General features: G+C 42.8%; 1 protein-coding gene across 4 annotated transcripts; it reads left to right on the forward strand.

The window, feature by feature from the left end:
- The first annotated feature begins 41 nt into the window (after positions 1 to 41).
- HSCB (HscB mitochondrial iron-sulfur cluster cochaperone) lies at positions 42 to 16,296 on the forward strand. Of its 4 annotated transcripts, none has more exons than XM_061169521.1 (6): positions 42 to 345; positions 1,440 to 1,536; positions 1,890 to 1,979; positions 2,606 to 2,750; positions 5,887 to 5,934; positions 16,159 to 16,296. In XM_061169521.1, exons 1-6 carry the CDS (start codon positions 110 to 112, stop codon positions 16,248 to 16,250), a joined length of 708 nt encoding a protein of 235 aa, XP_061025504.1. In that variant the 5' UTR covers positions 42 to 109; the 3' UTR covers positions 16,251 to 16,296. The 4 variants fall into 4 exon arrangements, with proteins under 4 accessions (XP_061025504.1, XP_061025505.1, XP_061025506.1 ...); XM_061169522.1 differs by lacking the exon at positions 16,159 to 16,296 and adding an exon at positions 8,040 to 8,771; XM_061169523.1 differs by lacking the exons at positions 5,887 to 5,934; positions 16,159 to 16,296 and having other exon boundaries at positions 1,890 to 1,984; positions 2,606 to 2,691.
- The last annotated feature ends 5,791 nt before the right edge of the window (positions 16,297 to 22,087 follow it).

The raw sequence follows: 22,087 nt of genomic DNA on the forward strand, positions 1-22,087 counted from the left end.
CCCCCGGGTAGTCCCGCCCCCTCAGCTTCCCGGCCAATCAGCAGCACGAGTCTGGTCGACCACTTTCTCTCCCCCACAGGTGACCGCGGGGAGGCCGACCGCCGGCCAGATGTGGTGCGGAAGGACCAGGGCCTTGCTCCGGATGTCGGGGTTATGGCCGACAGGGGTGCTCGGGAGGAGACCGCTAAACTGCAGTGCTGCGTCACTGGCGGGAAGCAACTCCCCCCGGTGTTGGAACTGCGGCGGCCTAGGGGGCCCCTTGCGAGGGGACCGGTTCTTCTGCCCTCAGTGCCGCGCGCTGCAGCCACCTGACCCCACGCGAGACTACTTCAGCCTCATGAACTGGTACGGGAGGCCGTTTCGGGAAATGCGTCTGGGCGTGCGAGATGGAGGGCGGGTCAGGCTAAGGGAGGAGAAGGCGGGACCAGTTACTTGGGTGGGCGGAACCCTAGAGAACAGGGGCTGGGGGTGGGGCCTGGGAGAAGGTGGGTGGGATGTGTCGGGAGAGGAAATCGAGGGGCCGGACTGAGCGGCGACGCTTTGGGGGAGAGTGGAGCGTGGACTGGTGGGGCGAGGAGTGTGATTAGGGGAAATTGAGGTTTGGAGCCTGCAATGGAGGGAGACTTGAGGGGCGGGATCTGAGAGAAGGAAGTTCAGAGGTGGGGCCTGAGGGAAGGGTGCTTGCGCGGCCCTTGGAGGATGGAGACTTGAGGAATAGGTTCAGAACTTTTAAAGTTGGGTTGAGACTTTTAAGAAAGAAATACTGAGGTGTTATCCAAAATAAGAGAGTAAGAACAAAGAAAAACTTAATGCTGTGGGCAGAGTCTAAGGGAAAAGTGAGAATTGGAAGGTCTGAGAAATAGATGTTTTTTCTGTTTACCTCCGAAGGTCGAGGAGCTTGGAGAGGTGGTGAAGTTTGGGCGAAGCTAAACTAATGAGATAGGGCACGCTCTGGGAATAGAAAGCGAAGAGGATTCGATTAAGATAAAGTGAGAGGTAGAGATGAAGGGACCTGGGCCTTAGAAAAATAGAGTGGGATTCAGGAATGCCTCTTCCCCTTAACTCTGGGCTCTGGCCCCACCAGTCACTGAGCACTTATGAAGGGCTGCAGTAACACTACTCTTTACGTTGTTCAAACATGCCAGTCTTGTTCCCACTTCAAGGCCTTTGCATGTTCCCTGTGCCTGAATGACTCTTTCCTGTGATCTTCGATTACTCCTCATCATCATTCAGGTCTCAGCTCAAATGTCATCTCTTTGTCCACCACATCTACCATTCTCTGATCCTATTCTGTTTTCCTTTGCAGTACCTACCACTTTTTGAAATAGCTCTGTCTGTATGTTTATTGCGTCATCCCCCATGAGAACAGGAACCAGGCCCATACTATACAAATCTATAAACATTTGATGCATGAATTTCATCTCCTGATTTCCTTCCAGCAACCGCTCCTTCAGAGTTGACACTGCGAAGCTCCAGTGTAGGTACCAGCAACTACAGCGTCTTATCCACCCAGATTTCTTCAGCCAGAGGTCTCAGGTAGCCTATTGGCCACCCATAATCACACCCAAACACGTGTGTACCCTGGGTGGGTGGCAGTGTCCTTATGGTTATGTGATTATCAGGGACAGAGCCGGACAACCAGCTTCACCCTGAGGCAGCCTGACCCCAGCCATCCAGACCCTGGACCTGTCTTACACTCAGAGCTTTTACCTGATTTCCCAGCAGAATTAGAACGCATCATCACTTGAAAATAAAAACAGCTTATCCCATACCAGTTCTCCTTTGACCACTTCCTTATGTGCTTGCCCATCAGTATTTTATGAAACAGTTTGTGAATGTAAGATGGCCTATTTGCGTGGTAATATGACTGTCTTCATTTCCACTTACAGACTGAAAAGGATTTCTCAGAGAAGCATTCGACCCTTGTTAATGATGCCTATGAGACCCTTCTGGCTCCCCTGAGCAGGGGAATATACCTTGTAAGGTGATTTTCCTACCCGTCTATCATGACAGCCTGGTCCCATTGCTCTGTAGGACAGCTGCTCCCCTGTGTTCAACAGAAGAGTGCTTGAGACCTGAGCTAATCTAGGGACCCAACGATAATTAACCTCAAAGATACTATTACATGAGTATAGTTTTCTCTGTGTATCTCTGTAAATCTTACTTGCCCAATTGCCTTTTTTTTTTTTTTTTTTTACCATTTTCTATAAATTTCAAGGATTAGATGGTGCTGGCTTTTAGGGAAGAGTAATTTTTGTTTTGTTTTTTTGTGGGGGAGAATTGAGCACCTTAGAATTTTAGGATTTAATAGAATTTTTACAAATACCTAATTCAGCCTCCTTCCACTTTTTTCCCAAGTGGAAGAATGACTCCCCCAGGGTCACATAGTTCCAGGTAGCAGGGAGTGATCCCATCCCAGCACTCCTATCTCAGTCTAACTTTCCAGCACCCTACCCTCACACTTTCACTATTGGGACAGTTCAAGTTTTCCCTGTGAGTGGCATTCTGTTCTGAACGGTGAGGAGGATATGTGGTGAGGAGGTTTTATGACTCTGGCCATAGTTCCTTGAACTAAACTTATTTTCCCTGCTTTATGCCCCAATAGCTAAAGCTCTGTGGAGTAGAGATTCCCGAAGGGACAGATTATGAAATGGACAGTCAATTCCTCATGGAAATAATGGAAATCAATGAAAAACTTGCAGAAGCTCAAGGTGAAACTGCCATGAAAGAGATGGAATCTATTGTCAGAGGTAAAAGATAAAATACCACCGAATGCATTTTATTGCTGTTTTGAGTACATGTAGGGGATAAGTGAAAAATGGTTATAAAGAATACATGTTGGCCTTCATAATGACTCAGGGAATTTTTTTTTTCTTGATTACGCTGAAACCCATTTTGTCTAGAGGTTAGACTTGCAAAATTCCTAATTCTCTGGAAGGCGGGCTTAAACCAAGAATGTAATAGTATTTTGCAGATTGCTGTGCTCCTTCCCACCCATGACATCATTTGGATAATAATATTATCTCTGACAAGAAAAATAGACCTCAAGTTCATGGGAATGCCCAAGGTCACACAGCAGATATAGCAGAGCAAAGATTGAAACCTTGATCTTATGATCCCATATTGCTTTACTTTCCACTTTATTCCATAGTGTATCAGTCAGGGTTCTTCAGAGAAACAGAATCAGTAGTGTATGTGTATGTGGAGAGAGAGAGAGAAATTTATTTTAAGGAATGGCTCATGTTATTATGAGAGCTAGCAAGTTCAAAATATGTAGATAGACTAGCAGGCTGGAAACTCAGGCAGGACTTCTATGTTAGTCATGAGGCAGAATTCCCTCCTCAGGAAACCTCAGTTTTTGCTTACTACCTTCAACTGATTGGATGAGGCCCACCCATGTTATGGAAGATAATCTTCTTAAAGTCAACTGACTGTAAATGTTAATCACATCTACAGAATACCTTCACAGCAACGTCTAGACTAGTGTTTGACCAAACAATTGGGCACCACAGCCTAAACAAGCTGGCACATAAAATTAACCATGCCATGTAGAAAAGGCTCCAGGTTTCTCATTCAAATTGTATGCAGATATGAACTTTCACAAATGTTATGGTATGCTTACTGTATCAGGCACTGTGCAGGACACTGAGGATACAGCAATGAACAAGAAAGACATGGCCTGGGCCTTCTTGGAGTTTATATATTCCAACTCAGTGTATCCCAAATGGAAGTCATGAGCGTCTCTCTTCTGCTCCTCTGCTGATGTTCCGTTTCTAAGTGAATGACGCTCTGCGGTTGCACAAGTCCAAAACACCGAGGAGGTGTCCTTCACAACTTATTCTCCCTTACCCCCATAGACAGTCCATCACCAAGTCTTGAAAAGCTGACCTTCTAAATGTGTCTCAGATCCATCTATCCATTTTCACTGCCACCACCCTGTCCCAAGCTACCATTCTCTCTCACCCGGACAACTGGAGTAACTCCACACTGGTCCGTCTCTACCTTCAATCTGATATATTCCTACACTGTCACATGTGTGAATTTTTTGAAACCCAAATCTAATCATATCACCCTTGGCCTTGCTTAAAAACTTTAAGTGGCTCCCCGCCCCGCGCCTCAGGTTAAAGAGACCTGCATGGCTTGGCCTCTGCTTCCTCCCATTTGCTCCTTCCACTCCAGCCACACAGGCTGCTTCCAGTTCTTCATCTGTACCTTGTACCTCCCTACCCAGGGCATTTGCGCATGCTGTTGCTCCTGCCCGAAACCCTCTTCTCCTCTACCCCATCTATTTAACTCTTCCTCCTTCAGATCTGGGGGCAATCATCACTTCCTCAAAGAATCCGCAGAGGACCTCTCTGTCTATACCTTTTGGTCGTGGGTACCCCTCCTTTGTAGGCCTAATCACTGGTCTATGTGAGATTACCGGACCAATATCAGTCTCCCCTACTAGACCAGAAGTTCTACAGAGGCAGAAATTGTGTCTGCTTTTTGCTTCCCTCACATCCTTAGCACATGCAATAGTACTTGGAGTATAATAGGGACTCAGTAAATATTTGTCAAGTGAGTGAATAAATAACAAACAAAGAAGTTAAAAGCAGTAAAATAGAAGTTGTGGTGGGGGAGCTGTCAGCTAGGGGTGTACCAGCAACATTAGGGCTGGGTGGTGTTGGGAAAAGAGAAACTCGGGATTTTTAGTCAGAAGGCCCAGCTGCACGGCTTTGGAAAGCAGAGGTTCATGAAGCTCTGGGTGAGGTAGACTTGGGTTCAGTCCCAACACTGCCACTGACTTTTTGTGTGACCTTCAGTAAAGTGACTTCACCCCTCTGAGCTTCAGTTTCCTCATCTGTAAAATGGAGATAATATTAGTACTGGTTGTTGCAACAATTAAGTTAAAGCATGTAAAACACTTGACACAGTGCCTGGCCCATGGTAAGTTCCCAGTCAATGGTGGGGGTTATTTCTAGCTCTATAGTTAACATCTGGTTTTGAGCAGGTCACTGACCTTCATTTAGAGTAATTCCTAAATTTCCTTTTACCTGCTAAGGCCCAGGTAATGTGAACGTTCAAGCGCATGAGCTAGATAGTTTTGGGGTCAGGACTTCAGTGGCTCCAGACTCCTAATCCAGTGTTCTTTTGTCAACACCACGTTGCCACCTGAGAAGCGAGTTTCCAACCACTGGACCAGAAGGCAGGTGACTTGGGGTCTGCTCTTAGCTCCTCCACTCACCAACTATGTGACCATATACGTTCTCCCAGTACCTGTCATTGCTTACCATGGGGATATAATGTATTTGAAAGTGCCTTGAAAGCAGTCACCATATAAATGATTGATACTGTTTGTATCTGGAAAAGGCACTTATCATACAATTTTCTAATGAGCAAACAATAAAAATGTGAGGTAGCTGCTCCTTTACTTCATCTGGCATCTTCTCTCTTAAGGTACAATATGATCGAAATGTTTCATTTTCCTGAGAGGCTGTGTAATTTGCTAGTAGTTGCCTGGCACACTCTAATGCCCTGCTGATAGGCAAGTCCCACTTGTTAATTTTCTCCTAGCTGAAATCTGGAAGACTCAGAGTGCTTGGTGGAGATAATCTAAGGAACTTCCTTGTCTTTTTTTTTAATGCTTCTATAGCCATTTTATGAGCTTTGGTGATTGCCCCTCAGACCTTTCATGGATAGAAAAACAGTGTAACTAGGATCAGCCAGAGCTGTACTAAACAGGAGCTGCCATCATGGAACTGTAGAGACAGAGGTTATGAGGCCTTACCCTTAAATCCAAACTCCCTGCTATGTTGTGTTCACAACAACAAGATGACAAAGCGTTGTCTTCATATTATGAGTCTATTTAAATAGAAAAATTAAGATAATGTTTTTCTTTTTCAGCTAAACAGAAAGAATTGACTGACAATGTGAGCAGAGCTTTTGAAAGAGGTACTTCCTTCATTTCTTGACTTTATATGGAAAGAAACTGTAAGCACTGAGGTATAACCATCCATTCAATAAGTAGCTATTATATGCCCATCCTATGACGGGTACATGGGAGCTATAAAATATAGATGAGTCTACGTTTCTGCCTTCAAGGATTCAAAGTCTTGCTAGAGAAACAAGGGGTGTGCCAAAACCAGTGATATGCCCATTGAAGATTAGATGAGAGAAAGTGCTCCCATTCCCCTTTAGCAAGTAGAAGATAAGGTGAGGGATGTGGGCTGAAGCCAACACAGGCAGACTCTGAGGGCAAGGCTGCACAGTCAACATTTGGCAAAGCCCGCACACCCCTTTCTTCTGCAAAGCCCAGGAGGAGAATCCTATGGCCGAGCTGTGCCCAGATTGCAAATAGGGCGTGTTCATCCTTGTCCCCACTGCTCCTGGCTCTCAGGCTAAAGAGACTAGATCTATTTCTAGCTATTTTTAAGCAAGAACAGCCTTTCTCTCCATCCCTGACTTGTGCCACTCCTTAAATAAGAGATTAATAGCCCTTTGGCTTAGGGATCGTTTGACTACAGAAAGGAGAACACAACTCATACTAGCCCAGATAAAAGGAGGTTACTCTAAGGAATCAGGGCTCTCTCTCAGAATCCAAAGTCCCTGAGATGAGTATAGTATTGTGTGATAAGAGCTTTTCTAGAACAAGACCTGGGAACCAGAAAGCAGTCTGGAACCAAGACTGTGGTCCTGAACTTGGTGGCCTAGCTGGCCACTCCATCCTTCTCCCCACCGCTATACACCAGTTCCGTCTGCTTTCTTATTGGTGTACAGTGCTCCAAACTGGCCTTCCCCACTGGATGACTCCTCAGTCCTCTTTGGTCTATTACCTCATAAGAGCAGGGCCTTTTATCATCTGACTAGAGTCTTCTAGATCCAATCTAGATTCCTGGGAGGGGGGATTTGATTGCCCCAGTTTGAGTCAGATGTCCACTCCAGTCTGATCACTGAGGGCCAAGGAGATAAGCTTGCACAGTGTACTGCCTACTTTGCAGGGACTGTAGGAGTTTATTCTGAGAAGCAGGCAGAAGGTGGGGGGGAGGGAGAGGTGTCTCTAAAAAGATGGGGAGGAATATAGATTAATAGCAGAAAAGACAGGAACCTGGCCCAACGTATCTGCCTGAAATCCATGTCCCCAGCCTACTGGTTAAGATGGTCAGATTATGTTCCACCAAGGCCCACCCCCAGTTCCTGTTATACCTTTGTGGGCTTTTATTTTTTTAATTACAAAATACAATTTCTTAAAGAATGAATAGTACATAAGTACAATTGGAAGAATAACAACAGAAGAAACACCCATGTCCCCACCACCCAGGTTAAGGAATAGAAAAAAGGTGCTCAACATCACTAATCATTAGGGAAATGAAAATCAAAACCACAGTGAGATACCACCTCACACCTATAAAGATGGGTGCTATTAAAAAAAAAAGAAAATAGCAAATGTGGGCAAGGTTGTAGAGAAGTTGGGACCTTTGTGCACTGCTGGTGGGAATGTAAAATAGTGCACCCACTATGGAAAACAGTATGGCAGTTCCTCAAAAAATTAAAAATAGAATTACGGTGCAATCCAGCAATTCCACGTCTGGGTGTACACCTAAAGAATTGACAGCAGAAACTCAGAGAGATGCACTGTCACAGATAAACAAAGCCAGATACTAGTTAACGTCGTAAGGACAGATTTGAATCAGTAATAACTATGGCGATAGGGAAAAGAGTCCAGCGTGAACTGAACTCAATTTCGATTTGTACAGAGGTAACTGGGCATTTTAAAGGGAGAATGAGGGAGTAGGGTGGGGGTGCGCAGGGGCTCAGTAGAATTGGGGAAGTGAAATATTACAAAAAGCGGGAAGAAGGAGTTGGTCCTATGAAACCCATCTGAGTTTGTTAATTGGCCCTCATGGAAGTTAGGCTCCCACCCTCCCACAGAGCCTGGAGACAGGGGCCCTATCATCAGGTGTTGACTGGAACGAACAGCAAGAAAGAGACAGAAGAAACCTTCTTTCCTCTGAATGACATAAGTCCATTTCTCACTCAGTCGTCTTTTGTTTATGAAGGACTAGCTGAGCCATCTGTTGAGGCCTGATAGTAGAGGATATTTGGGAGATGACATGAGCAAATGTGCATTTACTGAGGAGCATCTCTATGGAAACGAAAAGGAAAACAAAGGTCAATGGCTGGAGCCGACTATAACCCCAGTTTCTGAGTCCAGAGGGCAGCCACCTGAGAAGACACTGACCGCTTAAGCGTCTTTAGGTGTTGGCATGAGGACAGCAGAGGCAATCTGACGCATCTCCTGGCTTGTAGTTTGAATGTTTGTGGTGATGGCAGAGACATCAGCATCACAGTCATGGTTATTCTGCAGAGCACAGCGTGGAAGGTGCGCGCTTTCTGAGTGGCCCGTGTACCAGCAGCTCCAGGCACAAAGGTTGCCCGTGATTTGTTGTGATGAGTTCTTTGAAGTTTCTATCAAGTCCTCCAGCTTCAGCTTGCAGGACTTTTCCAGATCCTGGAGGAAAGGGGCAGCTATAAGACAGCCTGAGTCCCACTGAGGATCTGGGCAGTCAGGTTTTCGTTCTTAGTGACAGTAAGTCAGGAGGGAGGGAGGAACATTGGAAACATTGGTTTGGAAAGTTGTAGCCAGATGTTGAAAGAAACTAGAAGAATTGAGGATTTGCTGAGGGCCGACAAAATGTGTAAGGATCCAGTTCAGTTTACAAGTAGATAATAAAACCTCAAAGACAATGAACAGGATGGGATTCTGATAATTCGCAAGGTTGTGTTATTCTTTTCCACTGAAACATAAAATTTCTCTCCACAGTCACCCCTTCTTTTTAATCAAAGATAAAGTAGCATTGTTCTTGTTTACAAAATAAATTTAGTTTCATGAAATTTGGCCTGATTATTTATTACGTGCATCAAGAATGGTAACTGACCATAAAGGCCTTTTTAAGTTTTCCTAATGGAACTTTTTACAGGCATTAACTGGTTTTATTGCACTTTGCAGATACTGCATTTTTTACAAATTGAAGGTTTGTAGCACTCCTGTGTTGTCAGATGATGGTTAGCATTTTTCAGCAATAAAATATTTTTAAGTAAGGTATGTACATTGTTTCTTTAGACATAATGCTATTGTGCACTTAATAGACTATAGTATAATATCAATATTTATACACACTGGGAAACCAAAAAATTTGTGTGACTTGCTTTATTTCAACATTCACTTTGTTGCAGTGGTCTGGAACCCAGCCCCCAGTATCTCTGAGGTCTGCCTGTATGAGGAATCTCAGATCAGACTTGAAAAACCTCTCTGCTAGGAAGTCAAGCCAAGATTTCTCCATCAAAATTCTTCACCTGCATTACCTATAGATTCAGGTGAATTCCTCTCTTCCCAACGTCCCCCAAATATTCTAAGATTCATGGGCCTGCCGAGTGCCCTTAATCACCTGTAAGGCTGGGAACCCTGTAAACCAGGTACCAAGCCAGTTTCTGCAACAGGGCTTTGAAAGCATTATCTCTATAAAATCAACCTTATTTCCCTAAAATTGATGACTTTATGCATCATTTTCAAATATGACATTCCCGTCAAAGCCTTATTCTTAATTATGTCCTATCACAAAGAGGACAGATTCTTACTGAAGCTATGCAAATAACTATATTGCCGTGAAAACAAGAATACTCAATAATAGTTTCTAACTTTTTGAGGGATCAGGCAGGGAGAAGATGTTTTAATTTTGTTTACAAAAGTGTATAATTTACTAGATTGTTAATGAGTCATAGATAGCTTAAGAGAAAAGGAGAGGGGATTTCCTCATATCTAGAAAATAGAACATTTAAAAGCCAGCAATAGTTCAAACAAAAAATATAAAAAATTATAATCAACTTATCAGTTTACTCAATCCTATGTAGTTAATTTTGTTCTGCTTGATCTTGGGTTAGCAGTTTCATGAACCCATCGGCTTTTTCATTAGCGTTTTGGAAATCCTGACTTAGTCGACTGGTTTGAACTCAGTAATGTAAGCAATGCCATCAGAAGCCTGTACCACAGAGTACCTGGTACAGTACCTGTTTATTGATCACAAGTACTCTGGCTTATAGCTGGTTGCAAAAGCTTTTAGGAAAGCATCAGAGTAAGGTAACAACCATCCGTGGATAGCAAAAGACTTAAAATGGCCATAGTTAAAGATCTGGTGAGAGGTTATTATAAAAATAATACAACTGAAAAGGAAATCTGGTTGTTTCTGTGACATATCACATTTTCATATAATAACTGGGCGATAACATCTTACCAGGATATATCATGGATAATGAGGGCATTGACAAATTCTAAGAACTTTATACAATTTCTGAAATAATAACATTTAACCCATATAAAAGTAACCTAGGGAAGGTTAAGTATCTTTTCTTTGACACTGCTTCCATTGTAATTTAATATATCAAATAAACCTACTCAGTTTAACATCTCTCTTTTTACAAGGTGAGAGAACAAATCCTTTGAGGTTTTCCAGGGGACCTCTCAGAAACTTCAAAGTCAGTTCAAAGTCAAGAAGACTTTATTTAGAATTTGGTTTGGGGAAGTTGTCAAAAATGTTAAAAGGTTTGAATATTTAATTAAATAGGATCATAGATCATTGTGAAACAACACTTAGTTATCAAACTGAAGTAATAATGAAAGATTTCGGGGACTTTCCTGGTGGAGCAGTGGTTGGGAATCCGCCTGCCAATGCAGGGGACACGGGTTTGAGCCCTGGTCCGGGAAGATCCCACGTGCCGCGGAGCAGCTAAGCCCGTGAGCCACAACTACTGAAGCCAGCGTGCCTAGAGCCCCCGCACCGCAACGAAGAGTAGCCCCTGCTCACCGCAACTAGAGAAAGCGCGCGCAGCAACGAAGACCCAATGCAGCCAAAACTTTAAAAAATTTAAAAAATAAAATTTCGAAGGGAAATATGAGGTAACATGGGAAAAAAAAAACCCTTAGCTCGTTTGACAGTGAGGAGGCTCGATTCTCTTACATAATCGAGGACATGATAAAGACAACATGAAGCACAGGAAATTATTTTGATAAGACAGAATATGTTTCCTAGGCGGATTACTCAAAAGGTAAAGAAAAACCTTTGACAATCTTTTATTAACAGCAGACCAGTAATCCAAGAAACTGTGTCATTTTGACAGAGAGAAAACCACTCTGGTTTTGTATTAGTACACTATTGATATTAAAGTTCATTTTTTTAAAAACACTTTATGTATAAATCCACTTAATCTTAGCCAGCTTTGACCTTACAACATAAAAAATTCCTTTTCCACAAACCTTCTACAGCTTTCTACATTCATTCAGGTTTTGTCTTATTCTTTCCCTCTTTCACGGTCTACTTTAGAACAAAATTACTCTTTTTAATCTTAACAAAAACACATTTCCATTCTTTACATGCTTTTCATGTAAAAACACATCCTACTTTTCTCCCATACTTTGTGTACAAAGTTGTTTTTCTTCACTCTTATCATTTCCAGTAGTTTTATTTTCATATACCAATTATAAATTTTAACCATTAGTACTTTATTTTACAGAGAAAACTAGGAGGTAGAAATTATGAGCTATTACATACCAGTATTTTGTAGCAGATTAGCAAGTTTTATGAATATACCACTTCATAATCTCTAGAGGCATATGCTTTTTTTAAAAATATGTATTTATTTATTTATTTATTTAGACTGCACTGGGTCTTAGTTGCGGCACATGGCATCTTAGTTGCAGCAGGCGGACTTCTTAGTTGCGGCATGCAGACTTATTTGCAGCATTCGGACTTCCTAGTTGCAGCACTCAGCATTCTTGGTTGCAGCATGCAGACTTTTAGTTGTGGCATGCATGCAGGATCCAGTTCCCTGACCAGGGATCGAACCTGGGCCCCCGGCACTGAGAGCATGGAGTCTTACCCACTGGACCACCAGGGAAGTCCCTAGAGGCATATGCTTTTTATGATACAATTTTTTTTAATGTGGCAAGACGGACATGTTTAAAAATAGACCCAAATATCTTTGTTCTCTCTGTACTATATAAAAATAAGAAGTCGAAAGTATATAAATTTATGCTTAATACTGAATGTTTCAGCACTTTACCTTACTTATAAATTATTTAGATATTTAAAGAATATCTATTATTTAACTTAGAATTAGCCCAAAGATTTTGGAAATGATTTTTAAACAATATATAAGACACAATTATCATTGAAATGAAGTTTGTCAGAATGATTTAATTTGAATAATATCAAATTTATCATTTTTATCATCTTAAACATCTAGTAAATGTTAGCTTATTTGACTAGTAAATGTAAGTAGAGTAAAAAAGTATGCTTGCATTATATTTAATGTTAACAACTCTGAAGACATATCCATTTTATTAAACCAAGAACATCACACTAGTTTTATTTACCAAAGATTTACCCAAATTACATGCAATTGAAAACATTTGAGTTGGTTCTTGTATTTCTGGAAGTTTTAGGAAGATTTAATTTATGTAAGTACTCATTTCTCTCTAAGCAAATTAGGATACAGTTCCTTCAAAGGATTTTATAAATTAATTTCATAATACCATCAGAAGCTAGGGAAATATATGTTTATGTATATGTGTAGATACATAAATATACAGACAGATGCAAATAGATATGACATTTTTCATTAAAAAATTCTGCCATAAGTCAGGCACAAATAAGATAATATAAAACACTTTATGTGAGGTGATGGATGTTAACTTTTTGTGGTAATCATTTTGCAATATGTACACATATCAAATCATGTTATACACCTAAAACTAATATGACTTTATGTCAATTATATCTCAGCAAAACTGGGAAATTAAAGAAAAAAATTTAAACTCTCTAGTTTATATGGGTAGTTCTCAGTTTTGCTCTATTTTATATATTTATCTGAATTGAGTTTCTGGCAGATGGAGCAAGTTTTAAAGGTTGCCTGCTCAATGTGAGTTGTAGAGGTTTTTTTAAGGTTTTTTTGGTTTGGTTGTTTGTTTTTTTGTTTTGGGGTTTTTTTTTTTTGCCCTGATATATAATCTTATGGAGTCTGTGGACTAAATATCTGTTTCCAGTTAGCTTTTTTTTTCTTTTCAGCTTCAGTTGGTTGCTTTTGGAGGTACCTGAGTCCCTTGCAAGCCCCTGATGGGGACAGGAGGCCCAAAAGTCCAGTGCTTGTAGGGAGTTGGGGGGCGGGAGTGGGAAGGGAAAGGTCTGGTAGGATGGACAGAGGGACTGAGGAGGTAGGGGCTTGAAGGGGGACATATCAAAGGATGCGAGGGAGCGGAAGGGAAGATGGAAGGTGGTGAGAGGAGGGAGGAGGAGGCGAGAGGTCTTAAAGGAGCCAGTGTGGGGAATCTTAAGTTTCCCAAAGAAGCCAGAGAAGTTCCAATTTTTCCTAAGTACAGGTAGGCCACGGAGATACTGCGGGTTTGGTTCCAGACCACCACAAGAAAGTGAATATTGCAATAAAACAAGTCACATGCATTTTTTTTTATTTCCCTGCATATCAAAGTTATGTTTACACTAATTGTAGTCTATTAAGTGTGCAGTAGCATTATGTCTAATAAAACCAATTAATTAAAAAATACTTTATTGCTAAAAATTGCTAACCATCCTCTGAGCCTTCAATGAGTCATAATCTTTTAGCCATGGCAACATCAAAGATCACTGATCACAGATCACTAGAACAAATATAATAATAATGAAAAAGTTTGAAAAATTGGGAGAATTACCAAAGTCTGACACAGGGACACGAAGTGAGCAAATGCTGTTGGGAAAATGTTATACATAGACTTGCTCGACGCAGGGTTGCCACAAACCTTCAATTTGTAAAAAACGCAGTATCTGCAAAGTGTGATAAAACAAGATCTGCCTATAAAGTCACAGCAGCAAGAAAAGAGGTAGACCAAGCACCATGGTGGCACGCAGTCAGTAGAAGTTCAAGAAGGAGGTTTCAGAGGACTGACAAGTTCCCATGGGAGGAGCAGGGTCAAATAGAATATAGAGGCCTCTCAAGGAGCCCAGAAAAAGAAAATGTCCAGCCCGGGAGTCAATCCCCACTCAAAACGAGGAGCCGGAAAGAATTCCAGCCTGGAGCTACCTTTCAAAAGAAGGCTGGGACTCTATCCTTCTGAGAGGATACTCAGAATCGTGAGATTCCAAATCTGTCCTCACCGTGCTTCAACAGAGGTGTGTCTGCAGAATTTGAGCAGGAGTCAGACTCACCCCAGGTTCCCAAACGAGCAGGTGGGCTGGAGAGGAGACCAAGGTCTCTATGCTCACTGAAAGGTCCAACCGTCATGTCTGAGGGCCTGATGGTGTTTCCAATCTAGATCCAAGTCACGGCACCAGATTACTGTCAAAGATAAACAAAGCCAGACGTTAGTTAAAGTGCTAAGGACGGGTTCTAATCAGTAATAACCATTGCAGTAGGGGAATAGTCCAGCATGAACTGAACTCAGCTTCGATGTGTGACTGGGCATTTTAAAGGTAGAATGAGGGAGTGGGGTGGGGGTGGGCAGCGCACAGGACCAAGGAAGTGAAAATTTACAAAAAGTGGGAAGCAGGAGTTGGACCATTTGAAACCCATCTGGGTTTGCTAACGGGTACTTCTTGAAGTTAGGTTCCTACCCTCCCACAGACCCTGGGAGACGGGCCCTAGCTTCAGGTGTAAACTGTGATAAATTCTTTTGGCAGCCCTGTGTTCTCAGGCAGGCATTTTAAGGTGGGGCTGGGATCATCCTAGGGATGCCGCCTTTGAGCTGTAAGTAACTATGTTATTGTTTGTTCAAGTCCCTATAGGCCAAGGTGGAGGGCTAGTCAAGAAGAGGGCTCAGAGGAGCCTGGCTAGAGTTTGGTGAAGGAGATAATTTTTGTCAGCACCAACGTTCATACAATTTTTCGTAATAGCTAACAGGTGAAAGCAACCTAACTGTCCATCAACTGATGAATGGATAAACAAAATGTGGTCTATCCATGCAAGGGAATATTATACAGCCTTTAAAAGGAAGGAAATTTTGATGCATGCTACAACCTGGATGAACCTTGAGGATATTATGCTAAGTAAAGTAAGCTAGTCACAAAAAGATAAACACTGTATGATTTCACTTACATGAGGTCCCTAGAGCAGTCAAATTCATAGAGACAGAAAGTAGAATGGTGGTTGCCAGGGACCAAAGGGAGTGGGGAATAGCAAGTTATTGTTTCGTACGTAGAGTTTCAGTTTTGTGAATGTACTTAATGTCACTGAGTTCTACACTTAAAAATGGTCACAATGGTAAATTTATGTCATGTATATTTTATCATAATTAAAAGAATATTTATAAATACAAAAAAATAATCAAATGAAATAAAGAAATAAACATGACCACTGCCTTCAAGCCCCTGGTAGGCCCTTTGTAATTGCATTCCCCTTCCATGGTAGCAACTAGTCTCCTGAATTTTTGTACTAACCATTCCCTTGCTTTTCTTGGTAGTTTTAACCATATATGAATATAACGGTGTATTATTTTATTACACATAAATCTAAGTCAGGGTTTCTCAACCTTGGCACTACCAACATTTTGGGCCAGATAATTCTTTGTTGTGGGGGGCTGTCCTGTACACTGTAGGCTGTTTGGCAGCACCTCTGGCCTCTGCCCACTAGATGTCAGTGCCACCTCCCCAGGGTGACAACCAAAAAACGTCTCCAGACATTGCCAAACATCCCCACAGGCGAGAAATCACCTGCAGTCAAGAACCACGGGTCTAAGGGCATCTTTCCAGAACCTGCGAGCCTCCTGGGGGCAGCTCTGTATCGCAGCATCTGGCACAGAGGAAGCACCAGGTGCTTCCACATCCTCATCAGGGTTAGACCACCATGTATGATAGGGGAAAACTCTTAAAACACAACTTAGTTATTGGGTATTGTCCTGAAGAAGAAGCAGCTTCTCATTTAGAGTCTGAATCCTGTGAAGAAGCATGCTTTTGCTCCCTTTGGTTAAGCCCTTTATCCCCTGAACAATCCAGATGTTTTCTCTTTCTCAAATCTACTGAGTAATTGATCAGCCTTCCAGAGCCTGGGGCTCAGCTTTGATCCAGCTGCCTTGGATAATAGAGTGATTTTATTCTTGCTTGAAATGAAGCCTCGCATTAATGTCTCTCTTTATTTCAGATGATTTTGAAAAAGCCAAGGAACTTTTAACAAAGATGAGATACTTTTCAAACGTTGAAGAAAAGATTAAGTTAAAGAAGATTCCCCTCTAATGGTTGCTAATTTTAAAGTTTTAAAAATAAAGTTCTTATCTATTTCTTTTCTGGACTCTGCTGATTCAGAGTAAAGGTGTTTCAACTGCTTTGACCATCTTTCTTTTCTTTCTTTCTTTTTTTTTGGCTATGTTGGGTCTTGTTGCTGTGCGCAGGCTTTCTCTAGTTGCGGTGAGCCGGGCCTACTCTTCGTTGGCGGTGCGCGGGCTTCTCATTGTCGTGGCTTCTCTTATTGCGGAGCACGGGCTCTAGGCACGCAGGCTCAGTAGTTGTGGCTTGCGGGCTCTAGAGCTCAGGCTCAGTAGTTGTGGCACACAGGATTAATTGCTCCGCGGCATGCGGGATCTTCCTGGGCCAGGGCTCGAACCCGTGTCCCTTGCATTGGCAGGCAGATTCTTAACCACTGCGCCACCAGGGAAGCCCGCTTTGACCATCTTAATTAAACCTGTGGCTCAAGCATTAGTGGGCTGCAAAGCTTGTCATGTCAGCAGAAGAACAGCCCAGCCAGGGTTTGAGTGGTCAGTTCTTCATGGGATACTTGATATACCATGTTCCTCATCTAGGCCTGTGGATGAGGAGGTGGAAATAAGGCCAACTCGAGGCCCTCGAGGGGAGGGGAGTTTTTCTGCAAAGGGCCAGTAGTAAATATTTTAGACTTTGTGGGCCATACCACCTCTGTTGCAAATAAACTCTGCCCTTGTAGCACGTTATTTACTAAACAGGCAGTAGGCTAAATTTGACATGGGTTTGCCACCCTCTGCTGTAGAACCACATCTTCCTTCCAATGGCATGACGTTCACAGATAGATAGTCAGTCTTGTTAGTGTGTCCTTCAAGGAATTGTTTGGCAACCGTGCAAAGCTGCCTAAGGGTCTCTTTGGTCTACACTTAAATACATAAATGCATTTTATCTACATGAAATATAGATAATATTATCAAGAATTAGTCTGGGAACTTCCCTGGTGGTCCAGTGGTTAAGAATCCACCCGCCAATGCGGGGGACACGGGTTCGATCCCTGGTCGGGGAACTAAGATCCCACAAGCCGCGGGGCAACTAAGCTCGCGTGCCGCAATGAAAGGTCCCGCGTGCCTGCAACTAAGACCCGATGGCAGCCAAAAATAAAAGTTAGTTTTAAAAAGTAACTGTTTTAAAAAGAAATGAATTAGTCTGGCATTAAACACTAACCACATGTTCAGCTCCACCTTGGTGAAGTGGAGCATTTTTAATTTATTCCTGAACAGCTGCTCTTCTGTCACCGGAAGCAGCTTCCCTTCCCTTTTTGGATCTTTGGAAATTCAGTTTAAGTTCTTGATTCATTTCCAGAAGAAAAAAAATTTTTTTTAAGTCTCTGGATCAAGGAAGATTAAAATAGAAAATTCGGATGAAAAATTCTGAGAAACAGCATTCAAATTCTTAGAATTGCTTGTTTATAAGTGAAAAAATTCAGGGTTCTGAACCAAGGTTTAAGTACTACTCCTAGAGCTTTGCATCCTCCCTTGTCATTGTCTAAGAATTTATACCTTGTGAATCCTGATCCAGTTATACTCAGTTAACATTTCAGGATTTATGAATCTTCTGAAGGCTAATGAACCACAGCAGCTGTCTGGCTTAATGGTACTGGGGAATATCAGTACAATCTCCAGCCCCCTCACAATTTACAAGAAGAATGAGTTTCTTGTCTGAACACACACAGGGAATCCTTTAAGTAAATAATTACAAAGCAAGCAAATGTCCTGATTAGTTTGGGTGCTTCTGAAAAGAAGGAGAAAATGAAAGGAGTGTTTGAAATATGCCTGTAGACAATCTTCCATCCTTTGGAACAAAGATCAAAACTGAAACAATCTGACCACAAAAAGAAATCAGATAAACAAATTTGCTTCAAACAACGTCTTTGGAGGAACTTCGAAGAAACTTTCCCTTACCTGTTGCCATCAGCTGGAAAGGCCACTGGACCTCCCAGCAAACCATTTCTTTTTTTTTTCTTTTTTTTTGACCGCACAGCACGGCATGTGGGATCTTAGTTGCTAGACCGGGGATCGAACCCATGCCCCCTGCATTGGAAGCACGGAGTCTTAACCACTGGACCGCCAAGGAAGTCCTGAGCAAACATTTCTGATTGGGGGAATAAATTAAAAAGACTATTTCTGAGACATGGCTTCTGAGTCAGTGGAATTACTTATTTTTCCCCTCTCTTCCAAATTCTTTCCCTTTTAGTCTAAACTCCAAGTTTAGCTGGACTTCTAAATCCAGGAACCCTTTCAAGTGTTCCCTGACAAAGCCCTATGGGAGGGATGCTTCTAGACCTCTGAAAGGTTAGCAGCCCTATTTGGGTTAAAGTTTCTGACTGAGTGAAGGAAATTAAGCACCCACCTCCTAACCCCACATCGTTCTTAATATGGCATCAGAACAAGTCAGAAGTTTTGACTAATTTGTGACTGCTCCAGTGTCAAATAGGCCTGGTGTTATGGACTGAATGTGTCCCCCCCAAAATTCGTATGTTGAATCCCTAACCTCCAGTGTGGCTGTATTTGGAGATGGTGCCTCTAGGGAAGTAATTAAGGATAAATGAGGTTGTAGAGGTGAAGCCCTGGTTTTATAGATTAGTGTCCTTATAAGAAAAACACCCTTGCTCAGTCTTCCCACACTCATGCACCAGGGAAAGGCCCTTTGAGAAAGCCAGGGAGACGCCTACCATCTACAAACCAGGAAGAGACTCCTCAACGGGTAGTGAAACTGACCCTGACAGCACCTTGATCTTGGACTTCCAGCCTCCAGACTGTGAGAAAATTAATTTCTGTTGTTTAAGACACCCAATCTGTGATATTTTGTTACGGCAGCCTGAGCAGACTAATACACCTGGGGTTTTTTGTTTATTTGTTTGTTTATTTTATTTACTTTATTTTTGGCTGCGTTGGGTTTTCGTTGCTGCACGCGGGCTTTTCTCTGGTTGCAGTGAGCAGGGGCTACTCTTCGTTGTGGTGCGCGGGCTTCTCATTGCAGTGGCTTCTCGTTGCGGAGCACGGGCTCTAGGTGTGTGGGCTTCAGTAGTTGTGGCACGTGGGCTTCAGTAGGTGTGGCACACGGGCTTCAGTAGTTGTGGCACGCAGGCTCCGTAGTTGTGGCTCACGGGCTTAGTTGCTCCGCGGCATGTGGGATATTCCTGGACCAGGGCTCGAACCTGTGTACCCTGCATTGGCAGGCGGATTCTTAACCACTGCACCACCAGGGAAGCCCCTACACCTGGTTTTGAATTACAGCTCTGCCACTAATTTGCTGTAAGTCCATGATTGTGCTAAGCTTCATTTCCTCATCTTTAAAATGGTGATAATAATAATAGTACCACACTCACAGGGTCATTGTGAAGATTAAATGGAATAAATTATGCAAATTGTTTAGCCCAGTGCATGGCAGGTAAGCACTCAAATGTGATTTTTTAAATGGTAATGACTACTTTTGTTTTTATTTTGGCAACAAAGTCATGCCTTTCACTGCAGAGTAAATATTCTCCTTTCAACAAAGGTTCAAGCACCTACTTGGTGTAACAGGATGCTCTAACCTGAGAGAGTAACACAGAACAGTGAGATGCTTCCTGTCTATTTGGGGAGAAGACTTTTACACCAATAACCAAAACAATGATAAAAGTTCCCATTTGCTGTGCGCTAACTGTGTGCCAGGCACTATGGTCAGTACTTGGCATGATTCCATCAAATTAAACCCAATTCCACCCATTTTACAGATGAAGAAACAAGCTCCCAGAAGGTAAGAGAGTCAAGAGCAGGGATTCAAACCCAGGCCTGTCTGCAAAGCCTCTGCTCTTAGGGAGGCTGAACCGGCCAAGATTAAGTACCAGCCAAGGGACTAAACAATCTTTACAAGAGGGGCCATTTACCAGGGCCTGCTCCATGCCAAGCCAAAGCAGTATTTGATCCAAGTCTCTGTTTCCAAAGTTTGCACATACAGCTTCACTGGGCACAGGGAAAGATCACTCCCAGGTGTGGTAACCAGGGAAGAAGTCTTCAGGGAAGAGGGGAAGTGGCATCCAGACAAGCAGAGAGAGACTGTGTCAGGTGTCCCCAAGACCACCCCCAGTTTCAACGACTCAAGGGGAGAACCCACAGGACTCGGTACATAGTCCTACTCATGGCTATGAATTATTACAGCAAAAGGATACAAAGTTAAATCAACAAAGAGAAAAGGCACATGGGGTGAAGTCTGACGGAAACCAGGCACAAGCTTCCAAGGCTCCTTTCCCTAGTGCAATCACAGAGAACACACTTAATTCCCCGGCAACAAGTTGTGACAACACGTGTGAAAATGCTGTCTGCAAGGGAAGCTTGTTAGAAACTCAGTACCCAGAGTTTTTCTTTGGTGCTGGTCACATAAGCACTCTTTGTCTAGCATGTGCCAAAATTCCAGACTCCAAGAAAGAAAACAGGTATTCAGCATAAATTACATTGTTTGTACAAACAATTTAGGCAGAGTGAGCCACTCTTATCAGTTCTGGAAATAGGGAAACCCTCCCCAAATCCCAGTTCCCAGACACCAGCCAAGGGCCAACCTTGTAAGCAGGACTTCATAAGGATGTGCAATCTTGGGGCTGCTGGGTTAACTTTTCTGCACAGAAGTCAAGGGGCGGTCCTGTCACAGTTGAGGGAATTATATAACAAGTAATCTATAATCAGAGAGGAAAGCACCTCCGTTGCAAAAGGGCTTTTTCCTGTCTCCGTGGCCTCCACCAGGCAAAGAGAAAGATGCTGCTGAGTGGACAAAGCAGTCATGCCACGTAGTGTGCTCAGCAGCAAGTGACAAATAGCTGCAGCAGACTCAGACCTAAAGCTTTGCTTTGACAAAGAATTCCTTTGGTTCTGTCACTTTTGATAACATGTTGGATATATCAGATGTGGCCAGATGAAAAAATAAAGAGAAGACACCATCTTTTCCTTTCTAGGTATCAGTGTTGGGAGGCAAGAGAGACTCAGCAGAGTTCAGAGGGGTGAGGGCTCCAGGGAGGAAACACACACAGGTGACGGTGGTGGAAGTGGCTGCTATCAGAGAGGGGTGAGGTCTTTGAAGAACTGCGAGCACACGCCCCATGTCAAAGCTGGGGAGGAGGCGGGAGATGCTACTCAACCCTGGTAATTGCTGCCATGGCGAGATTCAGACGTGGTGTTGACAATCTCTGGATTGTTTCAAGAGAAGCTGGAGCTGGGATTTTAATAGGAAATTTCCCTGGGGCTGCCCATGGAAACACCAAGCAAGAAAGAGCTAAGTCAGCTGGGGAAAGGAGAGAGGTGAGAAAGGGCTGCAGAGGAAGTAATATGAGAGCAGTAGGGTAAAAAATGAGACAGTTCACGCAGTGAACCAAGGAAGGAAGAAGTTCGGTTACAAATTATATTTGTGATACTGCAGATTTCAGAGAATCAGACAGAATTGGTTTTTGTATCTGGTAGTTCCTCTTACTCACTGTATGACCTTGAGCAGTTAAGTTCTCTAGGTTTCATTTTTCTCATCTGTAAGACAAGGATAACCATAGCACCAACCTCAATCATGACGAAGTGCAGATATGACATCAGGAGGGAAGAGAATATAAAATAATGCACACAAAGTGCTCAGCACAAGGCCTGGCACTACACTCAGCAAATATTAGTGGGAAGCATAGAATGAGATGGGGGCAGAGAGGAGGGGTCCCTAACCTTGACCAGTGAGCTAAATCTTGAAGGATTAGAGGCATTTGCATTTTCAAGTAGGTTAGCAGGAGAAATGGCATGCATACAAGTAAAGAAGAATCTTACTGCAACAGGGTGAGGGTGGGAGTGGGGAAGGGGTAGAGATGCTAT

This window comes from Eubalaena glacialis, chromosome 15 (genome assembly GCF_028564815.1).
Source record: "Eubalaena glacialis isolate mEubGla1 chromosome 15, mEubGla1.1.hap2.+ XY, whole genome shotgun sequence".
Lineage (NCBI taxonomy): Eukaryota > Metazoa > Chordata > Mammalia > Artiodactyla > Balaenidae > Eubalaena > Eubalaena glacialis.